Source organism: Pelophylax lessonae, assembly GCF_965119305.1.
Source record: "Pelophylax lessonae genome assembly, chromosome: 4".
NCBI lineage: Eukaryota > Metazoa > Chordata > Amphibia > Anura > Ranidae > Pelophylax > Pelophylax lessonae.
Window position 1 is genome coordinate 69,033,625 of NC_138771.1, and position 18,669 is coordinate 69,052,293.

The 18,669-nt window shown below is 42.4% G+C and overlaps 1 protein-coding gene across 1 annotated transcript in view; it reads left to right on the top strand.

The window, feature by feature from the left end:
• The window catches only part of TMC3 (transmembrane channel like 3), a gene marked incomplete at its 3' end in the record, with an annotated part of 147,670 nt that extends 129,232 nt beyond the window's left edge, over positions 1–18,438 (top strand). Inside the window, exons 18-22 of the mRNA XM_082253474.1 lie at positions 875–1,000; positions 5,356–5,434; positions 5,510–5,552; positions 13,122–13,383; positions 17,589–18,438. Coding sequence (XP_082109600.1) covers positions 875–1,000; positions 5,356–5,434; positions 5,510–5,552; positions 13,122–13,383; positions 17,589–18,438 — 1,360 coding nt within the window. The remainder of the gene's footprint in view (positions 1–874; positions 1,001–5,355; positions 5,435–5,509; positions 5,553–13,121; positions 13,384–17,588) is intronic.
• Positions 18,439–18,669: the final 231 nt, after the last annotated feature.

Sequence of the window (18,669 nt, forward strand, 5' to 3'; positions counted from 1 at the left end):
TCATCACTAAATCCGCAACCACAGAGTTCTCTCATCACATCAGACCACCGTCATCACACTGCTCCCCCATTACAAAGCCCCCCCCCAGCACAAAGTCCCCCAGCACAGAGTACTCTCATCACATCAGAGCCTCCTCATCACAGTACCCTTCTATTACAGAGCCCCCAAATTACACTGCCCACCATCACAGGGGCCCCTAACCTCACAGTCTCTCCATCACCGGGACCCCTAATCACACAGTCCCTCCATCTGAGGCCATCCCCAGTCCCCTCTTCACATCCACAGCATCCATTCACAGCCCTACCTTTTGGCTCATGCAGTGCAGCAGAGGCTTGGTTGTGCAGCAGGCCTGTCCAAGGTGAACTTCCATCCACTCCTAAATGCTGGGTGTTGCCCTGCATGATGCCTGCCCTGAATTAGTGGCATGCATTGCTATGGTGCAGGCGGGCTAACAACCAACACCTTAGCCACTAATTACACCATGCTTCCTGTTTGGATCATTATTGACTCCCATGCTTGCGGCACCCTGGGGAAACCCAAATGGCCCAAATGGCACCCAAGTTGAGAAACAATGTTCTAGGGAGTCAAAAAAAGTAGTAACTTGTTCAGTTCAACCAACCAACAACTAAACAAACAGATTTCACCAAAGATTGGGTTCCTTCATGCAGAAACATTCTGGAACATCAAAAAAAAAAAAAAAAAGAAAGGGACAAGGTGGGAAGATTGCAGAAATGTGGGGGGGGGGGGGGGGAATAGGGGATAGAAGACAGGACACTAAAGCCCCTACACTCCCTGGTGAGGAAAACTGCGTGGTCCAGCGGTAAATAAGATTTGTTATTGGTTTAACATAATTAAATGCCAATTTTCTCAACAGTGGACAAGAGAAAATTTATGACATAATTGCTGAGACCATTGAATCTGATTTTCCTGCTTGGTTCAACAAGGTGATGAGCTATGTCAGCAGTCCAGTGGTGGTCGTTCCGGCCTTACTTCTTCTCTTGTAAGTGATTCTCAATCCTTGGATATAACTATAAAGAAATGCGTATTTTATGAAATGTAAAATGACTGAAAACCAATGCATTCAGTTCCTTTCCAGCATTAGAGTGCCCCAACAGGGACAAAAAACGCTATTTGTAGATAAGTACAAGCTAAAACAATACCAGGGAACTGTACTGTAAATCTGATTTAAACATATTCTCTTTTTTTAAATATATTTTAAATGGTAGCAGCGTGACCATGAATTGTGCTAACTAAAATATCTACATCATCCTCCAGTTTAACCTAAGATGATATCTTTAACCACCTCAAGTCTGGACACGTTCACTCCCTTCCAATCCAGGCCAATTCTGAGCTTTCAGCACTGTCACACTTTGTGTGACAATTACTCAGGCATGCAACACTGTACCAAAAGGAGATGGGGGTAAAGACCCCAGTAAAGGATGTTACAAGAAGGACCAAGCAGCTTAAGTCATGGGATCTTTATTTCATAAATAAACAGTGCAGCGCATAAATGAACAATGTGAATAAATTTGTGTACAAAATAAACACACCGTTACAAACAATAATGAGTGCACCTCTAAACAATTAAAAAAAAAGGTGAATGAAAAGTAAAAGGTAAAAAGCCTCAAGTATAGTTCCTTATGTGCTTCCCCATGCAGGCAGTCCCTTTCATGTCAATTTGGATGCAGCTGAGAGCAAACGGAAGATTAGCTGAACATTGGATAACACTTATATTACCACCGGGATTTCTGTGTGCTGGTGTTCATTTTCCCTCTGGTTATACAAGCGAGCATTGACCACCCTGCATAAGGGAGTCACTAGCTTTCCGGTAAGCTTCCTGTGTGGACTTTCATCTGAGTGTACATACATATTCGTCAGCACACCAAGGATCTTGCACAGCAGTCCGAAGAAACTTTTTATTACAAAACGATCACATCAGGATAGGTGCAACGTTTCGGAGTCACGCAGGACCCCTTCCTCAGGCACGTCATCACATGCCTGATGAAGGGGTCCTGCGTGACTCCGAAACGTTACACCTATCCTGATGTGATCGTTTTGCAATAAAAAGTTTATTTGGACTGCTGTGCAAGATCCTTGGTGTGCTGGTGAATATGTATGTATCTGTGATAGATCCAATGTCCAGCTGGTGATCGCTGCAGCACCCACAACTGATGTGCCTATATCCAGGAACATGTGCGATGGGAATATGAACTATTTTCATCTGAGTGTCACTTTGGCTACTCCTGGATCTCTTTTCAAGCACATAAGGAATTATACTTCGGACTTTTTACCTTTTACTTTTCATTCACCTTCTTTTATAATTGTTTGGAGGTTCACTCATTAATGTTTGTCACGAGGTGTTTATTTTGTACACAAATGTATTCACATTGTTCATTTATGCGCTGCACTGTTTATTTATGAGTTTTTTATGTATCTGAGATATTAGTGTTCAGCTGCATTAAAGCGGAGTTCCGGGCACAGAAATGATTTTTTGCTGAACATACCCCCGGGACAGTCAGGGCTAGCACATTCCACAATGGCTAGCCTCTGATCTGTCCCGTTTCGCACTTACCTTTTAGAAGAAATACTTACTTAGAAAATTTCTTCCACAGCGTTTCCATCTCTGTTGTGGGCAGCTGAAGCCGGCGCGGTCCTCTTCTCTGTCTTCTTCCGCGTCTTCATGTCCCAGAATGCACTGCACCGGCCCCTTTCGTCACCTCCGGTGCGGCTCCGCATTCCTAAACAGCTTCTGGGCATGCCCAGAAGCTGTTTAGGCGTCGCCCGGAAATGACGAGCGGGGCCGGTGCCGTCGCATTGATTCCTGGGAGCTATGACATTTAGCTCCCAGGAATCATCGCGAGGCAGGAAGTGACGGGGTGAGCCGCGGCTCCGAGGGAGGAAGCAGTCAGAGGTGAGTATTTACGATCTTCAATAAAAAGGTGAGTAAACAAAAAAATAAAAATAACTATCCAATTCCTTTTCAGGTGAGCTCTACCTAGCGGAGGGGCACAAAAAAAAATTGTTTTTGTGCCCGGAACTCCGCTTTAAGAATCAGTGGTGCAGATTTAATTTTTTTTTTTTTTATGGGATCTTTATTGAAAAATATAAATTACACAAAACTAGGCTTAAAAACTCCACCATCAGCTTCACCTCAGCTGTGCTCACATAGCACACATGCAGACGTATCTAGAGATACCCCAAGTTACAGGAGGCTCACACCAGTCCATAAGAGGGAAATATAAATGCAGGTGAAGTACCACCTATCATAATGTGTAGTGTGGACAGCACATGAGTGTTCCCAACATACACAGGCAGCGCCAGATCCTAGTGAGGGTCTTAGTAAATTAAGCTAATTTCCCACTGAACTAAAGTAGAGTAATGATGCTGTTTCTGCAGAGCCGCTTTGAAATGTAAAGACCTCAGTCAGTAACTATCGCTCCTCTGCATAGGATGACAGACAGATGAATTAAAGTCACTGTGGCTGATTAACCCCAGTAGGTGTTGACACTGTATTGCTCCACATACACTACTATGGGAGTAACTGATAGTCCTATCCCTGAAGAAGCCAAAGCTGACTGGGCGAAACATGACGTCTATGACACCACGTGGGTGATGCCCATGACGCCCCTGAGGACGCAGCCCTGCATGTCTACACGTGCCCAGTGTATTGTCTAAAGGAATCGGGATTCCATCTTGATGCAGGCACCATGAGCTGACCATACAGCGGAAAGAGGCAATGGACACTGCATCGACCCACCTAACCTGTAAGCTGGCGAGGTAGAAAGAACTGGAATTTCCCCCAGCTATCCAGGAGCTAGGATGGCTTGGACATTGTAAATGGGTGAGTGGATCAACAGATCCTATATGGATCATTAGTCAAGGTGCATATTAGTGTAACGCACTGACTGTGGCTTCTCTAATGCATACAAGCTGCTGGGCATTAGTTACTCCCAAAGTGGGGTATGTGGAACTGATTGCAGCAATACAGTGTCAACACCTACTGGGGTTAATCAGCCAGAGTGACTTTATTGCATCTGTCTGTCATCCTATGCAGAGGAGTGATAGTTACTGACTGAGGTCTTTACCTTCCAACGCAGCTCTGCAGAAACAGCACCATTACTCTACTTTAGTTCAGTGGGAAATTAGCTTAATTTACTAAGACCCTCACTAGGATCTGGCGCTTCCTGTGTATATTGTACAGCCTCCTGGAGCATCTCTAAACACATCTGCATGTATGGTATGTGAGCGCAACTGCGACATTTTAGACAATGTTGTCCTTTTTAATCACAACTGCGATGAAGATGATGGTGGAGTTTTTAAGCCTAGTTTTGTGTAATTTATATCAATAAAGATCCCATGACTTAAGCTGCTTGGTCCTTCTTCTAAGATCCTTTGCAGGGGTCTTTACCCCCACCTCTTTTTGTGATAGTGTTGTTCGAGTTACTAGAACTACACCTAATATTTGGTAAGCCAGTAAGCAAATGGGACACAGACTTAGCAATAGACATAGCTAGCCAGTGAATTGACACTAGTGAGGCATTAGCATACCCTTTGTTTTCTATGTGTTATGCAACACTGTACCCAAATTAAAATGTTATCATTTTTTGGAGGTAGATATAGCTTTTTTTATGGTATTTCTTCACCACTGGGTTTTTATTTGAAAATTTTGGAAAAAAAAAAAACACTTTTTTCTTTGTTTTTGTTATAAACTTTGCAAATAAATAATGTTTCTTCATAAAATTGGGTCGAAATGTATTCTGCTAATTTTTTTTTTAGTAAAAATAACCCAAAAGAGTGTATATTATTTAGTCTATGTGAAAGTTATAAAATCTAAAAACGATGGTATGGCGTATGGCGGTAATCAGGATGCTGGTATGGGTTATGGCGGTGATCAGGATACTTTTATGGCATATATATACATATATATATATATATATATATATACACACACACACATATATCTATATATAATATATAATGCATGAATTATAATCTAATCAATAATATAATTTTATTATATATATTATATATTAAATAATAAAATTATATTATTGATTAGATTATAATTCACGCGTTTGTGTTTCAAATTTATCACATCTACATCTACTCTACTAGAGTCTTGTTTTGGTCAGGTTTAAGTCAGTAATTACTAAGAATTGTAGGCCTATAATACATAACGCCAAATTTCCATGAAAACAATTGTACCGCTTTTGGTATGTAATTCCTGACATAATCATACCGCCAGGGAGGTTAAAAGAAAACATTTAAAGGTAGATGACCTAATCAATATATATCAGCTTGCATTACCTTTTCTCTACCTAATTATGTACCAATAATGTTTTCGTCTTTTTATAGTATGTTAATCTATTACCTTCAGAGCATTGCAAGATCCCTAAAATTCACCAATAATCAGCTGAGAGCACAGATCCAGACTGTAAGTAAATACTCAGGAGAACACTGATTGTTCGTTGAACAGTTCGTTATATACCCGGTGTTTTTAATTTTTCAGGAGAGAATGGAAGACAAGAAAAAGGTTTTTCAAATGGCTGTGGGTACGTTTTGTGATTTCATATACATTACATTTTAATTCAATAGAAACTGTCAAAATTAGCACACAACATAAATATGTAAAAGGCATTTATAAAATATGCAGTATATAAATTATGTAGACATAAAAAAAAAGGTGTGCATTGCAAACGGACCGGTAAATGATCATAATGTGTCTGTGCAAGTCAAGATTATGGATAAAGAAAAAGGTGTTATATCGCCGCTTGGTGGCAAACTTTAGTAATGCAGCTGCAGAAACACTGCAAGTCGCAGCAACATACAAGTATCTTTATTAAGGCTTTGTACAGTTTTAAAATATTTAATGTATCAGGAAGAGAAATAAAAAAGTCAGCAACATTTTTAAATCAAATAAATAACTAAATCATGATGGATCTAAGCTGTAGTTCTTAAAAATAGAAAACGTTAAAAATGTTCACCATGGTGAAACTTTTTTGCTTGAATGGATTTCTTAATTATTCCACCTATACCTATTTATAGACAGCCTTGAATTGTGGTCTTACACAACTAAAAAAAACTTGTTGCATGTTGATATTTGTAAAGTAATATTAATGGTTCTGTAGATTTAATTAAGCTGGTGTGCACAAAAGTCTGACTATAGAAACATACAGGGTTGATTTACTAACACTGGAAAGTTCAGCTCTGCATAGAAACCAATCAGCATCCACCTTTTTTTTTGTCAAAGTTTTATTGAACAAGCTGAATTTAGAAGTTGCACCGGATTTTGCACTCTGCAGTCTTAGTAATTCAACCCCATATAGACTGTTCAATTAGCTTAGTGAAAAAGATGCAGATGTGTTCACTTTCATTGGCCAATAATGTGAAAAAATTTGGACATGTTTGGGTATTAAAAGTGATGAAAGCTTCACCTTCTTTACCAAGATAATTAACATTCACTTTGCAGATGAACAGCTTGGTTCTTAAGTAAATCAACCCCAACATTGAGACTCTCAGCCTGGGTTTACACTGCTGCGGCACATTCCTGTGCGAATTACATGCGATGTCTCTGCGGTGGATTTTCATGGCTCAAATCGCACCGCATTCCCACCAAAATGGTGCAGGACCCTTTTTTGTCCACACCAGAATCAGATCGCATGGTTGCTCACACCCATGCGATCCGATTCTGCATATCACACTTACATAGTTACATAGTTAGTGAGGTTGAAAAAAGACATCAGTCCATCCAGTTCAACCTATGATGTGTGTGTGTTTGGTTTTAACCGTACATTGTATACCCCTGTATGTTGTGGTCTTTAAGGTGTCCATCTAATAGTTTTTTGAAACTATCAATGCTCCCTGCTGATACGACTGCTTGTGGAAGAGAATTCCACATCCTTACCGCTCTTACCGTGAAGAACCCCTTACGCACTTTAAGGTTAAACCGCCTTTTCTCAAGTTTTAGTGAGTGGCCACGTGTCTTATGGTATCTCCTTTCTCTGAATAGTTTGTTCCTTATGCTAGGGTCACCAGTACAGTATTTGTACATTGATATCATATCCCCCCTCAATCGTCTCTTCTCCAGAGAGAATAGGTTCAGTGCTTGTAGTCTTTCCTCATAGCTGATGTCCTCCATTCCCCTAATTATTTTTGTTGCCCTTCTCTGGACTTTCTCCAGTTCCAGCACATCCTTCCTGAGGACCGGTGCCCAGAACTGGACCGCATACTCCAGATGTGGCCGGACCAGAGTCTTGTAGAGCGGGAGAATATTCTCTTTATTTCTGGAGTGAATCCCCTTTTTTATACATCCCAGTATTCTGTTGGCTTTGCTTGCGGCGGCTTGGCATTGCATGCCACTGCCAAGCACGTTGTCCACCAGTACCCCCAAGTCCTTTTCCATCCTAGACTCACCCAGAGGTTCCCCCCCTAGTGAGTAGCTTGCTTTCTGGTTTCTGGCCCCCAAGTGCATTACTTTACATTTTTCAACATTAAATCTCATCTGCCATGTAGTTGCCCACCCCGTTATTTTGTTCAGGTCCGCTTGCAAGGTTTCCACATCCTGCATAGAAGATATTGGCATGCCTAATTTAGTATCATCAGCAAATACTGAGATTGTACTAGATATCCCCTCCTCCAGATCATTTATGAATAAATTAAACAGGATTGGTCCCAGGACAGAACCCTGGGGGACCCCACTTTCCACACCCGCCCAATCCAAGTACTCCCCATTAATCACCACCCTCTGTACTCTCCCCTGGAGCCAGTTCTCTATCCAGGTACTCACCTTATGGTCCATACCTACCTTCCTTAGTTTGTACAGTAAGCGTTTGTGGGGAACGGTGTCAAAGGCCTTTGCAAAGTCCAGATATACCACATCCACAGGCTTACCTTTATCTAGGTGGCAGCTCACTTCATCATAGAAGGTTAATAGATTGGTTTGGCACGAACGATTTTTCATGAATCCATGCTGATTACTACTTATAATACCGTTTTCATTACTAAAGTCTTGTATGTGGTCCCTTAACATCCCCTCCAAAATTTTGCAGACTACTGATGTTAGGCTGACCGGCCTATAGTTACCCGGGATATATCTCGGCCCCTTTTTAAATATTGGTACCACGTTGGCTTTTTTCCAATCAGCTGGCACCATACCCGTCTGTAAACTATCCTTAAAGATCAAGAATAATGGTCTGGCAATCGCCTGGCTGAGCTCATTAAGAACCCTCGGGTGCAAGCCATCAGGTCCCGGGGATTTATTTATGTTAAGTTTCTCTAGTTTAGCTCTAAGTCTATCCTCTGTTAGCCATGGCGGCACTTCCTGAGGTGTATTATTTAGTTCGGCCTTACAAGCAAGGTTCGTGTAGCCCCCCGATTCCTTTGTGAAGACTGAAGAAAAGAAATTATTTAACACTTCCGCCTTTTCTCTATCCTCAGTGGCCATTTTTCCTTTATCATCTTTTATGGGGCCAATGTGTTCTGACCTCACTTTCTTACTGTTTATATACTTAAAGAACTTCTTGGGGTTCTTTTTACTCTCCTCCACTATATGTCTCTCGTGTTCTATTTTAGCCGCCCTGATTTCGTCTTTACATTTCTTATTACACTCTTTATAATGCTTAAATGCTGCCAATGACCCCTCAGTCTTGTATTTTTTGAAGGCCTTTTCTTTAGCTCTAATATACATTTTTATGTTGGAGTTTAGCCACCCAGGGTTTAGTTTTGCTCTTTTAAATTTATTTCCCTGTGGAATGCACTGGCCCACCCCCTTGTTAAGTATGCTCTTGAAGCACTCCCATTTTTCCTCCGTGTTCTTTGTTCCCAGGGTTCTATCCCATTTGATATTTTCTAGCAGCGAGCGCAGTTTAGGGAAATTGGCTCTTTTGAAATTCAGTGTCCTTATATTACCCTTGTGTTTCCTATTACTGTAATTAATACTGAAACCAATTGACCTATGGTCACTGTTTCCTAAGTTATCCCGTATTTCTATATCCGTGAGCAGGTCTGTATTGTTGGTAATCAGTAGGTCAAGTACCGCATTGTTTCTTGTCGGTGCATTCACCATCTGAAAAACCGATTGTGGGGTGTTGTTAACATACACTCTGCAATCTGTTCGCATGGACGGGTTGGGGGTTGCAATTTAGATGTGGTTCCGAATCCGCAGTGAATTCACACTGCACCTAGTGTGGACCCAAGCTCAGTCACTCTACTAATACCATGTTTCCCTGAAAATAAGACCGGGTCTTTTATTAATTTTGGCACCAAAAGACACAGTAGGGTGTATTTACGGGGTAGTTCTTAACATATAATGTGCTGTCTTCTCTCCCCCTCTCCTTCCCTGCCTGTCAGGAATCCCCTGTGTGAACCGAATAGAAGTGTTTGTAAAATCCTAGAATCCACTCTATTATTAGTGTAGCACCCTCCTAGATAGGTGCTAGGTAGGGAGTATAGTTTGCTCTGCTTGCTTATCAGGAGAGCAGCAGGTAAAACCTAGTTGCTCTATCTGCCCTATAGCAGGGGAGCAGGAGTTCTAGTCTGGCCTGTTGCATGTGTGATTCATCTGGTCTGAAGAAGTGTCCCCACTGTGCTCAATAGGGGAGCCTGTTGGACAGTGGAGGAAACTCAGCCAGTGACACACAGGCTTTGTAACTGTCCCAGTGGGTTGGCACAGACAGTGGTGCATCTTGGAATATATTATTAAAGCCAAGGGCACATGTGACAGGGTGTCTTTGGGCGGGAAGCCAGGTCCCATGAGGAGGGTGACGGCTGTCTGTCCTCCTGTTTGCTGCGGATGGTGGTCACAGGCAGTCAGCCTAGTGGACCAGAAAGTGTGGCTGAACCCAGAGGTCCAGTGAAACTGACTGTGGAGGTGAAGGCAGAGCAACTCTGGAAAAACAGTGTCCGTGAGTACAGGGGAGCTTGCCAAAGGGTCTGCCCAGGAAAGGGACCACTCCAGTGGCTAGAGTCAGCGGACGGGTGTCAGCACACAGGCAGTGATAGTAAAGGGGGTGCCAAGTTGTTAACCCTGAAGAGAATATTCGAACAGGAACAGTCTATTTATCTTCACTTCATTGGCAAGGTGAAGCAGCGGCCTTGCCGCAGATTACAGATCGTTGTCCTCAAGTTTGTGCATAGTTCTTAGTTGGAGTATCCCACTCATCCCTTCTCCCATCCCAGTTCCAAATAAAGCACAAAAACCAAATCCTCTGGACTGATTATTGTCTGAGCCAAGAACTGTTACTGCCATTTATCTACTGTCAGTTGCTAATGGTAACCCAGGGGGATCCAAGAAAGTGTATTTCTCAGCAGCTCTCTAGGGGGCAGTGTTACAAGTATATTATGTCTAATGTGTGTGTTCCTGTATTATAATTGTGACAAATATCTTCCGTTACAGCGCTGCTCAGCACTTCTGTGACCCCCCCAGGAGCTCTCTTCTCTTAGTATATCATGTCCAATGTGTGTGTGTTCCTGTATTATATTTGGGCCAAATACCTTAGTTACAGCGCTGCTCGGCGCTTCTTTGACCCGCTGGAGGTCTCTTCTACTGTATGCACTAAGCACTGCAGAGGGGAGGGGCTGAGATCCCCCGCTGACAGCCGGGAGAAGAGGAGGAGAGCAGCGGAAGGTCAGCTGAGTGCCGAGCGGCGCTGCTCTGAAGGTATTTGACACAAATATAATACAGAAACACACATGTAAAACAGTAATAGAGTGGATTCTAGGATTTTACAAACACTTTAAACCAGGGCTTATTTTCAGGGTGGGGCTTATATTGCAGCCCTCCCCGAAAATACAGTAGGTCTTATTTTTGGAGAAACACGGTATTCACGATGCAGGCTTCTTCCAAACCCATTAAGGCCTCTTTAAAGTCACATTTGTAGCCATGTAGCATTTTGTTTTTACGGATCTGAACACAGGTACATTGTTGTCTATGGACAATGCACACAGCTGCGTAAAGATCCATAATGCAGTGATGCGTTCAGAGCTGAAAAAAAGTGTCCTCTGATCCATTATCCTGGAACTAATATATGGCAGATGAGGAATGGCTGCTTCTATTACAGCCTTACAGACAAAGGTCCTCAAATAATTATCAGAAAAGTTCCTCCGATATTTACAGCCTTTGTACCAAAATCTTCTCCAGCATTGCCTGCATCTGTGCAGTAATTCCCTGTAGACTTGAACAAAGCTCTACCCCTTCAATAAATAAACTATGGGGTGTATTTATAAAATGTAGTGCTACCCCGGCAGGAGCCACTGATTAATTTGGGTCCTCTGATCTTGTCCAGCCCTTTGTGAGGCCTCAACCTCACTGACACCACCACAGTATATCTTTCTGTGACTAAAGAATAACAGAATGTATTGACAAGGTAAATTCATAAACATAATAAGTACACAATCAGCTTCACAGGGTCCCTTGCAGAAATTTTAAACTTCAGCATATACTGTGACCCCAATTGCAAAAACAGTAGCTTTCCTCATGAGATGAACTGCCCCACGTGACTACAAAGTAACAAAGTAGATTAGGCGTTGTCACTTGAGAGCTCTCAGACAAGGGGACTAGGTTTCAGCCTGAGGATAAAAATTTAAAGTCAAACACCAATCTGCCCTTTAGGATAGAGTTGTCTTACTGGAGTTTTTAATGTGAATCTTCTGCCGGCTAGGTTGGTGCCCTAAAGACGTTGGCGCGCAGGGGAAGGATATGTATATAGTCTGGGTGGTTACAGTACTGCCCCTCAGAAGTTGGATCGAATGTGGGGGGGGGATCTTTGAATACAGTTTAGTAATTCGATGAAGTGCAGGCAAAGTTGCAGCAATTTGATAAAGGGAACAAGTAGATTGGCCACGTTAGCCCTGGTTCAGCAACAACAGCAACAGATAGACAATGGTGTGTGGGAAACATACACTTGCAGCTCCTTGCAAATGGTGACTGATAATACCGTCAAAGGTTCAGCTCAACTGCGACCTGCTCACCACTCCTGTAGTGGTTGGCTGCAGTGTTGGAGGGGTTTACCGATTGTTACTTATGGCAAAAAGGATGACAAATCCTTTGTATGTTTCCCTTGACTGCCACGTACACCTGGTGTGTTTCCTCCAGCGTGCCCGAACAGAAGCAGCCTGGGTCACAGACTGCCGATACAGACCGGGTACCAGAGCAGCAGATTGCACACAAAGCCTAGCTTAGTCCAACCACCTGGGTCAGGGTACAATAGAGTTCAGCAGAAAGCAGTTCACTGGCTCCTTCTGCTACCAGCGAGACAGAGCACAACGATTCCTCTAAAGCTGCTCTCCGGTTAACACTTTCCCCAACTGCCCCGCGCCTTCCCAGGCTTTTCTATTTATATAACTCCTCCTGCTCTCAGGTATAACTGGGTGCTGTAAGTGACTTCCCAGTTTTTGCAATAATTCCAATCTCCATCCAGACTACATCTACCAGGATTCCGCAGCCCAAAGTCATTCGCAACTAAAAAGCATACCTTTTGCTGCCTTCTTGTGAATAAAAAGGAGTCCTGCAGAGACAGTAACATTATCTTCTGTTACAAAAATATTTGCATTGCAATTTGTCTAGTGAAAGTGCATATGCATCCATTCTTTGTGAACTGAACAAAAAATGTTGTTAGACTACTTTATGTGCTGAACAATTGTTTTTCATTGATTTAAAAAAAGAAATACCGCATTTGACCACAAGGTGACAATGTGGTAGGAATTTCCTATGATACTTAGGGTTGATTTACTAAAACTGGAAAGTGCAAAATCCAGTGCAGCTCTGCATAGAAACCAATCAGCTTCCAGGTTTTTTTTTTTTTTTGTCAAAGCTCAATAGATAAGTTCACCTTTCGTAACATATTACATGTTACACCCATTTTTAGGGTGTAACATGTAAGACCATGTTGAAACAAAGTTTTTTTTTTTTTAAATTAGGCATAAAAAAAGGGGAAAAAAGGTATAATATTTTTTTATATCTATCTAAACTCAATGGGTTGTTTTACATGGTGAAAGTTTACATAAAATTTAAACTACTTAAAATAAATGTCAAGACGGGTAGTGGTTCACATTTTGTTTTTCTTATGTCTACATAATCAGAATGCATATATAGGATGTGTGATATATTTACATGTGTGTTACAGCCCGATTCAAGCATAAGGAAGTCCCTGAAAAAAAACGTGATCCAGAGACTGACATTATCAGCCAAGAGTCTTCTGTGCATTCATCCACTCCTCGAAAGAACGGAAGCGTGGTAAACTTTGAATCCCCAGGCAGCAAGCGCAGCCAGATACAAACTATCTCCCAATCGGCTCCGCGTGTGATTGTGCCACATCCCCCAAATGTTACTCCAAGCCCTTCTGGGTCTAGAGTGAAACCTCAAAGAGCAGAGCATGTTTCAAACAGGTATGTCCAATGTGTTGTAAGAATATTTTAACATTATGTAATGGATTAATATGCATTTCTAATTATAGAAAAAAGTGGAAAAAATCAAATAATTACAATTATTCTTTACTCTTTAAAATCCATGAAAATCATATTTTATTTGTATTTTTTATAGGAGAGTTAGGGTTATACACACACCACAAAGCTAGTTTTACAAAAATGTAATAAATTTCAGCAAGGCCTGTCCAACCTAGGGTATGACTTGCATTGGCTGCTTCTGCACCTTAGGAGGACAACTGGTCTTGTTTTTTCACTTTACACATTTGATATCACGTGCAAGATCCCCCCACACCATATATTTTTTGAAGATACAGGACCTAAAGTATTGAAAAAATTCAGAAAAAAGCACAAACACTCCTGTAATACTTAGATATCCAACCACCATATTTGTATGTTCACTCTCGATAAAGTGGAGCTCCACCCAAAAGGGGAAGCTCCACTTGTTCGCTTCCCCCCCCCCCTCCTCCGCTGCTACATTTGGCACCTTTCAGGGGGCGGGGGCAAGTACCTATTTCTCTTTCGTTCATTGATGGACACAGCTCCTGATCTTCTTAACCATTGGGTTATACTGCCCCCAATAGGTATAGGACACTAGGTAGAAAAAAAGTCTTGCTATGCCTATGGGCAGTCCCAGGGGGTATACTCCCTCTCTCTGCTATAGATACTCAGTTTTTTCCTGCCTAGTCAGGAGTAAAAACCTAGTTGCTTGCTTAGATCTCTGGTCCTGGCAATTTTTTCTTTTTAGATAGAATTTTTTCTTCTGGTTTATTTCCTGTGGAATCTACAATCAACTGCCAGACAGGATGATGGGCTGGGTAATCTTGATCCAGTGGTCACCCCAGTCTGGCCATTGAGTGCGTGCGGACCTCAGCTCCGCACTAGGTCGGCCGCGACATAGCCCCACCAAACTGGGGCTGGCCTGCGAGGTAAACGCCTCGCGAGTTCGCATACAACCGCGTCTCCGCCCGAGTCGCAGTGTTCCTCCTGGCCGACAGCCCCCTCATTTAGATGGAGAGGAGGTTCTGTCTGGAACAGTGCTCATCTGGTTCCTGGTATGGTAAGTGACTGTGCTCCCCTCTCCCCCTGGAGGGTTTTGGGGTGGACGTGGGCCCCTCCTTCCCGTTAGGCACCCCCCTCATCGGTCTGATGGTCCCCCGTGGGACAAATTGCCCCCCCAATTGCCTCCCCTCCTTTACTGAGATTGAGGCTGTGGGGTGGCCTTGTCCACAGCCTGGGGTGGGGGCAAGGTGCTGTTCTGGTGATGGGGGCAGGGGGGTACGTAGCCAGTCTTATCTGTCAAAGAAATGATTTGCATGTCTGTCTATCCAGTCATGAAATTATCTCTACTGTTCTTAAGCAACACCATTTGGTAAACCCCTAGTGCTGTGATTGGTCAGTGAAGGAGCAGCAAGAGACCTATGAGGTTATCTTTCTGCTTTCTCCTTTAGTCAACATGTTCCTTGTCAACACATAAATGCAGGACACCTGATTGGCCTCATTTACTGTCCATCCCTTTGAGTTTGCTGTACAAAGGCTTACAAGAGAAATGAAGCCAGATGCAGATATTTATACTAGTTGAATTTAAAATACATTAGGTTTACTTTGGGGTTTTTTTTTTTCTTCTTATAAACACATACTGTAACTGCATTTCTAAGTGTTTTCTTTAAAGCCAACTTTCCACTAAACAAATAACTCATTCTCTTTCATTTCTTCCCGCCTCCCTTGTAAATACCGTATATACTCGAGTATAAGCCGAGTTTTTCAGCACATTTTTTTGTGCTGAAAACGTCCCCCTCGGCTTATACTGGAGTCAAGAAAAAAAAAAAAAGTCCCTGGCCACTCCGACGTGCTTAAGCTTTAAAAATGGCGCCGCACGGCGCATACATGTCATTGCGCACGCGCCACCGCTCGGGAGAGGCCGGGAATAGCCGAAAAGTATACGAGCGGCGGCGGCGCGTGCGCAATGACATGTCGGCGCCATTTTTAAAATGAAGGCTCCTCTGGAACAGGTAAGTGAAACAGCTGCACTACCTGCCATTATGCAAGGCTGCGGGCATACTACAAGGGATGCAGTGCTGCGGGCATGGTCCACCTGTACCATGCCCACAGCACTGCCTCTCCTGTAGTATGCCCACAACCCCGGATCCTCTTGTACCATGCCAGTCACCCTGCATTCTCCTGTACCATGCCAGTACCCTGCATTCTCCTGTACCATGCCAGTACCCTGCATTCTCCTGTACCATGCCAGTACCCTGCATTCTCCTGTACCATGCCCGCCGCCACGCATTCTCCTGTACCATGCCCGCCGCCCTGCATTCCCCTGTACCATGCCCGCCGCCCTGCATTCTCACCCTAGGCTTATACTCAAGTCAATCATTTTTCCCATCTTTTTGTGGTAAAAGTAGGGGCCTCGGCTTATACTTAGGTCGGCTTATACTCGAGTATATACGGTAGTTTATTACTATTTTTTGTCCCTTTTATTCTGTATGCCTAACAATTCTACTTCCTTTTCCTTGTAAAATTAGAGTGAAGGCGATGTGCTTCAGTCCCCGCTCATCTCATCCACTTGGGTCTAAAATATAACTTTTATTTAAAAATATTAATATATACGTTTTTATTAGTTTCATAAAACCCAACAAGGCTTGATACCGTAATAGCCATTTGCCAGGTGGCATTTTTGACACTGCTTTTTGTTATTTTCTTTAGACTAAGCACCCCTGATGAAGAATCTTATTTGGAGGCGATATATCAAGCCACCTTAATTTTAAAAGTTATGAAACTAATATTAAAACCTTTTTTTACCTACATTTTCAAAATAAAAGCTATATTTAAGGCCCATGCGGTGAGATGCACAGTGATTAAAGTGCAGCACCCCTACTCTAATATTGGTTACAATGGTTATGGATAATCGTATCTAATATTTATTTCCTTTTGCTCGCCTAGCTGAAGTGATGTAGCCCTTCTATACCCCTAGCTTCCTGGCATACATATCATGCATCCCAGAAAGCTGCAGGGCCATAGGTGCCAAATTCTCATGCAATCTCCTGATACTATTGCACTTTATAATGGGAAACACATGCCACCAGATCTCGCACATGTGCAGATGGAAATGCGAACATGTATCCCAGGAGGCTGAGGACAGAGATCTCCACACACTTTGGCAACTTGTGATATAAAAGACATGGCAGCAGATCTCCATCTGTGCATGTGTAAGATTTGGAACCGAGTGATCAGGGGGCCAGTTGCAAGAACAAGGAAGAGACAATAGGCTCCCGATGATGATGAAAACAAAGATGGCGGCATGGGACATGCAGCAGCAGAGTACCAGGGGAGAAAAAGACAACGCAGGATTTACTGAGCTTGTAATAATGTTTATCCTGGGAAAACAAGCATATCGGGCATAATTTTTCATGGGACAAGGCCCACTTTAATATATGCCTGGAGTTCAGCTTTTTATAATACCTATATTTTTATTTTTTATGACATAGCCTTGTTAAAACATACTACTTAAGGAACATCAACAATTTATAGATCTACTACATATATTCTGAAGATTTTAACAAATTTTATCTGCCATTTTTACCTGCTTCTGTGGCACGTTAAAGTTAGATGTTTTTAATAACTTTTATAGACATCTTTACTTCTTTGGAGGGGGGGATTTATAGTGCATTAGTTGCTACCTTGTCTTCTACCATATATTCCAATTCTGCTATTATTAACGTGGGTTTGTTTCTGTTTCTCTTTCCACAGTTCTGTGGAACCCTATGGTTTCTTTGGAGGTTGCTAGGGGTTCCTTGAGAAGTGGCCGATTGACCTCACATTGGATGGTTGCTTGCATAGTTTCATGTCCAGCGCCACTTGGCAGAGCCAGCTGCATGGCACCAATTACCTTGGGTCTAAAGATCTTTTTAGCTCCCTGTATGAGGAGGACGAGGGTACTCTTCTCTCTGGCCCCAAATGGAAGAGGGAAATTTTCCCACAGACCACCAATGAATTGGTTTTATCAAGGGTTCTTCTGATTCCTGAAAATGATTTAGAGAGTTCCTCTGGGGAAAAAAGGATGAGAAAGGCTGGTTTAGAGTGTATAGTAATTATAATTTTAATATCTCATTATTTAACTGCAATGTAATCTTAATGTGGATGCAATAATATGTTTTCATTTTCAGACCTCCCAGTATAAAGCAAGGAAGCTTCAATGATGCCTGCAGAACCAAGAACTACTATTCAGCAGGGCCAAAGAAACAAGCTGAGGATGCCCTATCAGAGCCTCTGTTCAGGAAAGGCCTGAGACACGTTACACCTGAACGCCATGGGTCCAGTACACCAAGTATTCTCCCTCATCGGCCACACGCAAGATATTATATTGTTAATGAACATGAATCTCGTAAAAAACTCCTCCGTTCCACATCAAGACTGCCAAGACATTTCCGAATGGACGGGTCTGGTGATATAGTGGAGTTATATCCAAGAAATGTCAGAAAGTATGTTGTTCAAACACCACGTCGCTCTCACTCACCGCACCTGAGTGAGGAAGAGGAAGATGAAATTCACAGGGATTTAATCCGCAGATCTAGCCGTCCTCGCTCACTATCCGATCTCCGTCATAATCCTCGGTTTTACATTGGAGACCGTAATGAAGGCCAAATGATATCTGGGCGAGATCTAGCTCGCATGCAATATAAATCCTGGGAAGGAGGCTTTCAGATTGACTCAGAAAAGCCACATCATCGCAAAAAAATAAATCTGAAAAACTTTGACCTCGATGAACAGTTTGTGGAACGCCACCGGAAAGTCAAGTCAAAGCACAAACTTGAACCTTGCCTTACAGAGTCAGACTCAATGTCTAATGCATCCAGCAGTGACCAGCAAAACAGCAGCACTGACCAGTACATCCAGGTCATTCATACTAAGGACAAATACATCAAAAGTGGTGGAAAGTTAACCAAGAAAAAATCTACAGCCAGTGTGGACCTAAATGCCTCTCCCTTAAATGAATTAATTTGTTCAAATGTATAGAATTGTAATATGTATTATAAAATGCAATTAAAAATAGTTGGACCATTTCACTTTCTCTAAATGAATATAACCAGCCATAGTGACCTACACACTCCACTATAGTTCTGAGCATTGCAAGTGGTAAAATTGCATTGCATTTCTCAGTAATGAATACAAAGCAAATATCCAAGTAAAAAAGAACACTTTAGACATGCTATATTTTTTTTATTTACTTTACACTAATGTGGCTTT